The 12452-nt window shown below is 31.0% G+C and overlaps 1 protein-coding gene across 3 annotated transcripts; it reads right to left on the reverse strand.

Moving 5' to 3' along the window:
* On the reverse strand, positions 1-12452 carry LOC140440458 (uncharacterized). 3 transcript variants are annotated; one of them, XM_072530877.1, is made up of 3 exons: positions 12304-12452; positions 4052-4478; positions 1-620 (listed from the first exon to the last, which is right to left on the reverse strand). In XM_072530877.1, exons 1-3 carry the CDS (start codon positions 12392-12394, stop codon positions 302-304), a joined length of 837 nt encoding a protein of 278 aa, XP_072386978.1. In that variant the 5' UTR covers positions 12395-12452; the 3' UTR covers positions 1-301. The 3 variants fall into 3 exon arrangements, with proteins under 3 accessions (XP_072386978.1, XP_072386979.1, XP_072386980.1); XM_072530878.1 differs by lacking the exon at positions 12304-12452 and adding an exon at positions 9841-9960; XM_072530879.1 differs by lacking the exon at positions 12304-12452 and adding an exon at positions 9621-9717.

Consider the following 12452-nt stretch of genomic DNA (forward strand, 5'->3'; position numbering starts at 1 on the left):
AAATTTTTGCAAGCAAATCATTGTAATTACTAATAAATCATTGATATAATAATAGGTATACATTTTTTATAAATTTGGGTTTTGTCCACCACTTATGTCCTAAAATATTTAACAGGAACGCTTATGGCTTGTCGCTTTAGTTTTGACGCTGCGTACGCCTGTGTAGCGAATGCATCGGTTTCATAATTAAAAAATATGAAGTAGAATACATAGCAGAAGTATTAAATAAAAGTCGAAATATACATCACTATTGATATAATTTAAAATCATGGCCCTATCAATTACTACCACACTATCAGTACTACCACACTATCATGCCCCATATTTTACTTATTATTCGAGCCACTAAAAGGTACACAGGCATAAAAATTAAGCCAATTATTAGAAAAATAATAAATAATATAACGATAATTTCTCCAGCAAAAATGGCCATTTTCATGATTTTTTCTTTCGAATCTTGTGTTTCGAATATGTTTATGAGTTTGTCGACTGCAAAACGGGCAAAGTAGACGAAACCATCAAGCAGCGGTACTAAATTCCACAACATTACTAGAATCGTAATGATTGCTGTGTAGGCGTGTGTGCAAAGGGAGGTGATGAGGTTTATGAATGATATTTGTCTGAAAAAAAAATAAGATATATTAGTATGTTTATATTTATATTTTCCTACTTAGATACATCACTGCATATTTGCACTATCTATCTATATAAAAGGCTATGATGATAGTGACAGGTCACACTGTAAGTCCAGTCAACTAACGGCGCCATCTACGAAAGAAATATGAACTACCATATTTCAATCATATTTTGTTTTTGATACGTTTAATTAATAATACTGTATTAATTATATATTAATATAATTAATAATTAATTTAAATGATATTTTTAAAGTAGAATTTAATACAAAATAATTTAAAGAAATCTCTTTAATTAATTTTTTCGAAAATTGCTTAAAATATAGGTTACTATAATTGACGTATAATATATATATTGATTATAGGTCACTGGGTAAGATAAACATACACGTACTATAAAAATAAAATGACGTTTGACAAACGTCAACGCTTTACCAAAATAAAATAAAACCAAAACTAAATAAGATTAAATAAAATTAAATTAAGGTAAATAGAACTAAATAAAATTTAATCAAGTTAAACAGGATTATGTAGAATTAAATATTTTTTTGAAAGTTTTGTGATGAGGATAGAATAGTTCGTCGGATCGTGACGTATGATACATCATTGGAAAGGAGAGGCGGTAGCGAATATGTTGTGTTTGGTCTGATTGTTGCGTGTGATACGTTAAATGAAAGGGAAGGATATCACGAATATATTAAGATAGAAAAAACAAACAAAGCGACTACCAAAAGGGCATTACACATTGTCTTCATTAATAATGAACATATAGTTACTTACGAGATGTATTAGGGCACTATGTATAAAAATAGTTTAACTAAAAGACAAATTTTGATTTATTGACTTAAAAAAAGGCCTCTGGCTGAGTACAAAATAAACAACTGAACGAATCCTAACGTGCGACATAGCAAATGAAAGGGGAGGATATAACGAATATATTTAGATAGAAAAATAAACACGGCGACTACCAAAAGGCCACTACACAGTATATTCATTATTAATGAACGTATAGCGACATACGAGATATCATGTAGGTAATATGGATAAAAATAGATTTACCAAACAAAAAGACCGCCAAAAGGGCACTACACATCGTCTTCATTTTATTTTCACATCGTAGATTTACTGTAAAACAAATTTTGATTTATTGACTTAAAGAAAGTCTCTGGCTGTATACAAAATTAACAACTCATCAAATTCTAACATGCGACATGTCAAATGAAAGGGGCGGATATGAAGAATATATTTAGATAGAAAAAATAAACAAGGCGACTATCTAAAGGCCCCCACACAGTATCTTCATTATTAATGAACGTATAGCAACATACAAGATATAGGGCACTATAGATAAAAATAGATTTACTATAAAACAAATTTTGATTTATTGACTTCAAGGCGGCCTCTAGCTGAATACAAAATAAATACCTGATCGAATCCTAACATGCGACTTAGCAAATGAAAGAAGAGGATATAACGAATATATTCAGATACAAAAAGCAAACAAGGCGACTATCAAAAGTTCACTACACAGTATCTTCATTATAAATGAACATATAGCAACATACGAGATATCATAGGGCACTATAGATAAAAATAGATTTACTATAAAAATTTTGATTTATTGACTTAAAAAAGGACTCTGGGTGTATATAAAATAAACAACTAATGGAATCCTAACATGGCAAAAAAAAACAAACAAGGCAACTACTAAAAGGGCACTACACAGTATCTTCATTATTAATGAATGTAAAGCGACATAGGAGATATAATAGGGCACTATGTATAAAAATAGATTTACCATTAGACAAATTTTGATTTATTGACTTAGAGAAGTCCTCAAACTGAGGACAAAATAAACAACTGATCTAATCCTAACATGTGACGTAGCAAATAAAAGGGGAGAATATAATGAATATATTTAGAAGGAAAAAACAATGAAATATACTACCAAAAGGGCACTACACATAGTCTTCGTTATTATTGAACGTATAGCGACATATCACATGACACTATGTATGATAATAGACATGTTTGCATTATATATAAAGCATAAGGTAAATATAAGGTAAATTCATTTTATTAACCTGAAAACGGCATCTGACTGATTAAAAATTAACAACTAGCCTAATACTAGCATGCAAATGGTATTCTTATATAATTTACGACCGTCGAAATAGTGCTATAAGGAAATTTGATAATGACGTATTACATTCAGTCAGTGACCATGGCAGGAGCACAGGAGAAACGCGTTCTAATAGAGCTATTAGAAACGCTGCCGATATCAGTGACATATTTTGCAGAAAACATAAATCGAAAGTTGTTTTACCGGGGAAATGAATTACATGTGATATCTGTTATCATCCCAGTTGTGCTAAAAGATTGGAATTACAAGTTTTTCACAAAGTTTTTATTAAAAGCTGCGAAAAAACCGTAGATAAAGCGACCGACTGTATTATATTGTGATGATAAATTTTTCAATGCCGTCGAAAAACTGCTATGACAGAAAATAAGGTAGATATACAAATCTTTAGATATATTATCAAACAAAAAGATCTCTTAAGATCTGAATTAAAAGGAAAAACATTACAATTACAATCACAAATTGACTCATTGAAACAAGTAGAACCTAACGAAGTTCCAGAAAAAACTGAGGATTCTATATTCAAAAAATCTAAACACATAACTGTGCGTGTGGATAAACAAGTCTTCAATTTACCAAATTCAAATGTAATATAACCCAAATGATTTAATTACTGCTAACGATGTCAGCAAAGCTATAAACCGAGTACAAAACATTACCTTCATCTAGTCGATCGGGAAAGACTGTAGACTTAAAATTATACAGTTAAATACAGTGTCAATCAGAAACAAACTTGAAAGATTGGAAATTCTACTTGGACAAGAAAATCTAATCGTCGTTAGTATTGCAGAACACTGGTGTAAGTAGGATGTAATATCTCTAATGGTATCTATCTCCGGGTTACGATCTGGTAACTAGTTATTGTCGATCTATCCATGAGCATGGCGGATCTGTTCTGTATGTAAAATGTGGGTATAAATCTCAAATTATCAATGTGTGTCAACTTGTTGTGGAGATGCATTATAAGTGTAGTGCGGCGAAAATAATCTTTTGTGAAAAAAAAATTGGACCTGAGACAACGCTTATTCCATAACATGACGAGAAACTTGGAACATCGGTGTGAAGTCTGTCTTGAGCGAGGAGGAGCACATTTAGAACATGTAATAAAGTGTCAATAATATGTTTTTCTTACAACAATAAAATAATTATTGTTTATACCGGGCTATTTTATTTGTAAATGTTTTAAAACATGTTAGTGTGTTTTTCTCTAGTATTTTTTGTTAACAATTTAAATAGTTTTTTTCGATCAAATGCTTATATACTTGTTAATACTTACTCATTTCTAGGAACTCCCCGACTTTCTTGATAATTAACAATAGGCGACCTCACAGAACGTAATGTATGCAAAATGGCTGATTCAGTCATGTTTAAACCTATTGTATTTCTAGTAGGATTAGAAGCTGGCTCTAAGTGTCGGGGACGATCTATAATCTGGAAATCTCGCTGATGCTGTTCACTATTAGGATTTCTTTGCTTTACGAAGCTATCGAAAGTGTTTATGTTATTATTGGAAGTTGGATTCTGCGTCGACGAAATAGGATTTCTTTGTGAATTGTGTATGGGATTGTCTAAAACGTTTTGTTGGGTGTTATAATTTCGCTGTGAAATGTTTCTGCTTCCTCTTGTAAAGTCGTCCAGATTATTGTAACTTGATGAAAATTTTTTGCAAATTCGTTCTTCGTGTTTGACTTGTGGGTTGCAACCTACAATTGTGACTGGTTAATTAAAACAAGGAAGTTAAAAATTGGAATAATAGGAAAAGCGTATTGAAGAAGTATAATAGCCTAAATTAGACAAACAGTGCACACAATGTACGAAAATGTCTTCTAATTTTTAATAAAAGCAATTTACACTCTCATTACATAGTCTTGCGTCTTCTTTTTAATACTCTGCTACCGAGAAGAAAACTTACTACTCAGTAAAGTCTTCGCTTTTTTGAGACCATTGATAATAGGTATAATTTGCTAAGGCATCCTTAAGTTTATTTATTGTTCGGATTATTAGCGTCAAGATATATGTACTTATAAAATAGTTCAAAGTACGCTTTACAACAACTATACCCTTGACGACCTTTTTTGATATTTTGTGTTTTCAATCCGCTAGAAGCTTTCTAATGTTGCTAACAACATATATCTAAATTTAAAGGGTGGTTTTCTTAGAGGTATAGAAATTAGAGGTAAGTTGGCAACACTTTTTTAACTTGCGACCATTTTGACAGCTGTCAAGTGATTTATGTTTAGTTTGGTTTGGAATTTCAGCATGAATAGACTAAAGTCCGAACAACGCTTCCAAATTGTGTAAATTTATTTTGAAAATCATGGTTCTGTTTAAAATACGTATCGTGCACTACGTCCATTTTATGGTCAACATATTGGTCCATCAGAACAATTAATTCGATTAACCATAGAACGTTTTCGCACCATGTTTACTCTAAATGATAATGCGCATCCACAGAGACATCGTACAGTGCGTATAGAAGAAGTTGTTGCTGATATAGAGCGTAGCATAAGCAAGACCAGAATCAGTCTATCTGCCATCGTGAACAGCAGTTGGATATGTGTCTATCTACTTTATAGAAGATTTTGCGGACATATCTTGGTTTGCGCGCTTACAAAATCCAACTTGTGCAAAAATTAAAGCTACACTATCATCTAGCAAGGCGTAGATTTTGTGAATGGGCCCAAAACGAGATTGGCGTTGATCCTGATTTTTATAAGCGAATTTTTTTTTAGCTATGAAGCTTACTTTTGGTTGAATGGCTATGCCAACAAACAAATCTACCTTATTTAGAACGAAGATAATCCTCAAGTGTATGTTGTGACACCATTACATCCAGAAAAACTGACTGTTTGGTGTGCTTTGTGGGCTGGTGGAATCATTGGTATGTACTTCTTAAAAAACGATGCTAACCAGAACGTTACAGTCAATGTATACAGTATACAGTGACCGCTATAGAGCTACGATTACTGACGTTGTCATTCCTCAATTGAACAACCATGATGTGCAGGAGATGTGGTTTCAAAAGATGGCGCAACATGTCACACAGCTCGTACCATAATTGCTTTATTGAAACAAACATAAAAAAAAATAAAAAATGATCACTGGGAACACTTTTTGAAAGAAATGGAATATGATTTTTACGGTCTGCAAAAGGAAATATGGCGCTTCATAAGAGGTCAAGGAACGGAGGTAAAGGAACTAATAGAACCAAAATACATAGAAAAGGATACGTATATAGGATACTATATGCAGAGTACGAACAAACGACGCTAGAGCCGGAAACATCAGAAATTACCACAAATGAAGAACTTAATACAAATGTACAGGAAGTTCGGAAAATACTTGAAAACCTGAAGAACAGAAAAGCAGGAGGTAAAGACGGGATACCAAACGAGTTACTAAAATATTGTGGAGTAGCAATGATAGAACAATTAACAACATTAATTAATAAAATTATAAAACAAAATAAAATACCGGAAGAATGGAGAACAAGCTAACTAATTCTACTATCCAAAAAAAGGAGATAAAAAACAGCCAGAAAACTACAGAGGTATAAACTTGTTAAATACTACGCTAAAACTTACAACTAAAATTTTACGAGTGCTAATAAATCAGCGGAGAAGTTTAGCAGATGAACAACATGGTTTTTGTAGTGAAAAATCGTGTACAGATGCAATATTCGTTATAAAGCAAATTACTGAGAAATCAGTAGAGTATAATAGACCAGCATATCTGTGAATGATTGACCTAAAGAAAACGTTTGACAGAGTAAGATTCAAAGATGTAATCCATCTTCTGTATAATAGAGAAGCTCCCCTAAATATTATAAAAACTATTGAAAACATCTACCAAAACAACAAAACGGAAGTCAGAATAGATGGACAACTTACATAACGTATAGAAATAGGCAGCGGAATAAGACAAGGGGATTCATTGAGCCCCATGCTCTTCAATTTGATCATGGATGAAATCATCAAAAGCGTTAACAAAGGAAAAGGATACAGAATGGGAAACAAAGAAATCAAAATACTCTGTTACGCAGACGACGCAATATTGATAGCCCAAGATGAAGATAGTCTGCAAAGACTGGTCCACAGAAGTTCCATAAGAGCAAAAGAATTTAATATGACAATCCCATCTCAGAAAACTAAAACAATAGTAGTCAGCAAAGAACCAACCAGATGTAAAATAAAAATTGATAATATCAGTATTGAACAAGTAATGGAAATCAAATACCTGGGAATTACACTGTCTAGCTATGGAGACCTGGACAAAGAAGTGAGAGATCAAGTACAAAAAGCAAATAGACTGGCCGGATGCCTTAATAACACTATATGGCGAAACAGACACATTAACACTGAGATGAAATCAAGAATTTATAAAGCCGGTATAACCGGAACTGGCATGTGCGTCAAAGTTCGTCTTTAAGCTTGTAATGTCCATAAGCTCGTTGTGAAACACCCTGTATGTCGAATTCCGTTGTTTGATCGTTGAGATGTGAACAGTGGTAACTCTGACATTTAAAAGCTTCTCTGGTTTCTTCCAATGATGTTGTCAGCGTAATGTGCCAGTCATTCGTGCAGTATTAGGGACAAAACCTTGTGTGCGATATTAAAAAGGAAAATCCTCTAAATTTTAAACAGTCGAGCACGTTTACTTCCTTGTGTATGGAGCTTATAATCCCTGTAATTAATTCTTCAGACAGAGTGCATTTTTGCCATACCTGCCTCAGTATCTTATGGAAAAGGGCTACAAACGTTTGACCGCCAAATTTAAGCAGCTTCTTTATTTAGATATTAAAACATTAAAAAAAAATTAACCTCACATGGCCATCCTGTGGTGTTTTGTTAAGTAGTTATTAACAATGTTTAATGTTAAAGGAAATAAGAATAAGAGAAACTTAAGTTGGAAAAAGTTAATCAAATTTAAAGTAAAATAATGGGAACGAAAGAATTAGAGTTGGGAAGTACCAGTGGCCAGAGGAAAAAACAACCGACTTAACATAAATCGAGAAGACGACGAATTGCAGGAAACAAACTTGCAAATTTTGTGTTTTAGTGCCCTAGAAATCATCAGGGTCTTCTAACTCTAATGCCACAAATTGGTCGCATTGCTCCTGTAGTAATCCTTTTCCAAGTTAACATGCTCCTTTTCTAACTTGGCTACACCGTACTGAACACGACTAATAGTCAGAAATACGTATACAGGGATGAGTGCCTTAAGAACTGGCAAAATAACGCAAAAGATAGAAAACATAATACGTTGTGAAATAAAAAGAGATGCAAGTAGTAGAGGTGAGAAATTATCGATATAAACCTATAATTTACTTTACATTACATTAGATCTATCGAAAGTTTCCCACCTTTAGACGTTAGCTTATGAGCTGGTTGACTTCAGTCATAGTAATACGTATCACGTAATGTAAGTAAAAACAGTTCAAGTACGAGTATGTTTTTATCCAAAATTAAAGTATTGATCAATAATAAACTGTGATTTGAGACGTCGCATACACTCTTCTCAATACAGAATTATCATAGCTTGTTATTCTGTATTCGTCAACACAGAATTAATTATCAAATTACTACTAATTAAACTGTTTACTTACATTTGCTTTATTGCCTTCAATCAGTTTTTACTTTATGCGAAATTTAAAAAATGTTAATGTTCGATGTCATACTTGTAATATTATGACTGAAGTCAACTAGCTCATAAGCTAACGTCTAAAGGTGGGAAACTATCGATAGTCCTAATGTAATGTAATGTTAATTAGAGGTTTCTATCGATAATTTCCCACCTCTACTACTTTCATCTCTTTTTATTTCACAACGTATTATGTTTTCTATCTTTTGCGTTATTTTGCCGGTTCTTAAGGCACTCATCACTGTATACGGTTGCCTTCCATCGATATACCTATTTTGTTTTCGTGTTTTGCGAGACATGCCATTACATTTTACTTTTATGTATATATATATATATATATATATATATATTTATATATATATATATATATATATATATATATATATATATACATTTAAAAAATCATCAGAGATAGTAGATATTCGTAACCACTTCATCAAAGATATCGTTGCCAAATAAATAATTGTGTGTTGTGAGTAAAATATACGTGGCCTAAAGAAAACGAAGACTGAAGTCGCTGTCAGTCATCAAGCAGAATATTTCGAGAAGAAAATTGAATTTAGAAGTTTCAATAGTTATAATTGTTACGTTAAGTATTCAAATCCGAAAATTAAGAAAGAATGATGAGATTTTGATAGGTACAATTGTATTGTCATTGTATTTTGTAACTAATAAACGTCATAAGAAGTTATTTTGAATAATATTTCGATACAATTCTAAAATTGAAACTGTTCGATGATGCTACCTCTATAATAATAGTAATTTGAGATCTAAACTATAATATATTATGAGGAGAGGCTTACAGATCACTGATAGAAAGTTAAAGTTTTTATAAAGAGTCTACATAATCTTACTGAAAGAGATTTAGAAGAGAGCTTCGAGAAAAATAAAATTTATCATATTTTGGCCTGGTGTTTGGCACATTTTCCGATGTCTTTGGATAATCTTGCTACAGAGGCGACGACGTAATCGATTCCATCGTCAACGGGTTAAGTATGTTGCAGAATAATGCTTAGGGCTAATCGATCAGGTGACAAGGATGAGACGGAAGAAACCTTACCATAGGAAACAGTATTCGTGAAATGTATGAGGGGATAAGTAAAAACAACGAATAACTTTAAGCAAAATACAATATTTAGCAATTTAAAAACTGAAATGATTATTATAATATGAATATAAATTTAAACAATATTAACATTGCTCACATGGTCTCATTTTGTTTAGCGCAGCATAATAGCATTTTTTATTGTTTTATTAATATTATATTAAATCTGTTTATATCCTTTACCGCGGCTTCCAAATCTTCTACAACAATAATAATTAGATGAGCAAAAATATGTAACCTTTGATTTTATCTATAAACTGGCGAAACCTTAAAATAAAATTATGCACCCATAGCATTATGTAAAATATATGAGTACTTACTAGCCCTGCAATTCATTCTTCTCACATACTACAAACAGTGTTCCAGGAAAAATACTACACATTTCTATTTTGAAAGGACATATTTTGACATTTATCAGAAATTTCAAAATGAACGGTAACAATTGAAAGTAAAATGTAATTAAGGCTCCTTCACATAATTTTTATGAACTATCGTTAATTTGTTCAGTAGAAATCAGCTGGATTTCAGAATTTTGAAAGCAAGTACATACTAACGTCATACAATCTATTATACAAAATAACCAATTTATTGACTTTTATATATCCATCTCTTTACTATCATATATCTATACATAAGTATTGCTAATAACACGCCATGACAATAAATTAAGCCATAATTTTTCCATCTTCCGTGCGGAAGCCATAGCAATTTATAAGGTAAAATTTGACTACAATATTTTAAAGAATTACGCCAGTAAATGACTCTTTTGGAGTGTAATTTTCCTCATCACAATGGATTTGCTTGAAAATTTGAATTAAGGTTCCTGTTACCCTCTACTTCACTTTTGACTTAAATCTAAGGTTGCTTTTCCTTGGGGTGTGAAAGGCACCTCTTCTTGGGAGTGAAAAAACATAATATGTTCAAAATAAGTCCGGAAATAGATAAATTGATTAATTCTAAGCAACTTTTGTCTTATAAAGTTTTTTCAAACAGTCAATACTTTTTGAGTTATTTGCGAGTGAAAATGTTTATTTTTCAAATTAAAAACCACGTTTTCAGTCGATTTTTTACAAATAACTCAAAAAGTAAGTACTTTATCGAAAAAATATTATTAAAAAAAAAAACTTATAGAAAAATAAAAAAAAATGGTGTACCTACTTACGAAGTCTGTAGACCCAGTAGAAGCAGAGTTGTAGCTCATGAAAAGGAGGTTTTTATTTATCAAATTCCAAATAGAATATTAAAATAGAATATTATAAAAGTGTATTCTTGTTTTGAAGTTATACTTCTATACGCGCGCTCCACGTTGGAAATTTGTATGGGAGTGAATCTGTGAAATCATTACATATGTAGGATAATGAGTAAGAGAGAGACAGAAGATATATTTTCTCTCTCTTCCTCTCTCGAATATAAAAATGTTCCTTTTGTATATATAATTTAATATTATATATATTATATAAAGATATATATACATATAATATTATACAGATAATAAAATATTTATTAATATCATTATTTATGTGATATGTTTTGTATTATTTATTAAATGTTCATAATTATATTAGTCTTTTGTATTTCAAAATAATAATCTCAATAAATCACTGTATGATCCAGAACTGTTAATTTTGAAATACGTTTGTGTGATGTCCTCGGTAGTATAGTAGTCAGTATCCCCGCCTGTCACGCGGGAGACCGGGGTTCGATTCCCAGTCGGGGAGGACTTTTTTATTAATATTATTACATTATTGTCATTATTGTCATACTTATGGATATTGCATTTTAATTTGTATTGTATTATTATATGGAATTATGTTGCACCGTATTGTAGTGTATTTTTTTTATGTATATTATTGTCATTTTTAAATATTTATGAATATTGCAGTTTAATTTGTATTGTATTATTATATTAATAACAAAATAAACAATGAATTTTACTGCAGAGTATGTGTAAAAAAAATTTTGCATTCAACTCCTTTGATACATATATAAAAATAAACATATACATTTTCATCAAAATATTGATTCAATCCTTCATTGTTAGTAAGTTGTTATTAATTCTGTTTCTCTTTCTGCTATGTCTTACCTATAAAATTACATATGTAATGATTGTGCAGATTGACTCCCAAATCAATTTGTAACGGCGAATGCGTGTATAGAAGTGTAACTTCCACCGGCAGTCCCACTGGACTGCCACACCCGTTTTTTTTTAAGTTTCTAGCATCAACACTAACCAAGTTACGCTCAAAATAAAGTTGGTCCTTTTTTTTACTTTTGGAAAAAACAAAGTTATTAACATTTATAAATTACTGTAAAATTAAGGGTTTTTTGCAACTATCCTGCTGAATTCTTTATGTATTTTAATTTGGAAACTCGCATATTGAAGAACATTTTAAGATCTACCATTTTTATTTGAATTATTTTTTTCTAAACTGCATAAGAAACGTTTTATAGGTAAAAAATGATTTTTCTCCTTTTAATATTGTTTAAAACAAAAACAAAACAAAATCAGCTATGCGTCTTCAGGGATTTTAATCTGTATAAGATTTTTATGTGAAATCAATGATTTTTTTTTACAGATAGACTGGTGTATAATAGTTGTTGTTAGTAACGACGGATTTGCTCAATTCTGGTTTCTGGATTAGTCTACCAGCAGCATCACACAAGCGTAGCATACAAATTATAACATTAAATATAGGTATTTATTATATATATATATATATATATATATATATATATATATATATATATATATATATATATATATATATATATATATATCTAACCTGCAGTTTTATTATTGTCGAGCTGTTTTTGTATACTTTTTTGTTCCTCTTCACTTTCATTTTCAATATTTTTGTTCGATGCACTGTACATTTTAATAATATTCTAAACAAATCTACTTATCACTTAAATATAGACAATTATTAAGAAA

The sequence above is a fragment of the Diabrotica undecimpunctata genome, chromosome 1 (assembly GCF_040954645.1).
Source record: "Diabrotica undecimpunctata isolate CICGRU chromosome 1, icDiaUnde3, whole genome shotgun sequence".
Classification (NCBI taxonomy): Eukaryota; Metazoa; Arthropoda; class Insecta; order Coleoptera; family Chrysomelidae; genus Diabrotica; species Diabrotica undecimpunctata.

Coding starts and splice junctions, on each gene's coding strand:
- LOC140440458 (XM_072530877.1), bottom strand. CDS start 12,394: ATGTACAGTGCATCGAACAAAAATATTGAAAATGAAAGTGAAGAGGAA. Junction 4,479..12,303: donor CGACAATAATAAAACTGCAG/GTTAGATATATA, acceptor TCACAATTGTAG/GTTGCAACCCACAAGTCAAA. Junction 621..4,051: donor CGGGGAGTTCCTAGAAATGA/GTAAGTATTAAC, acceptor TTTTTTTTTCAG/ACAAATATCATTCATAAACC.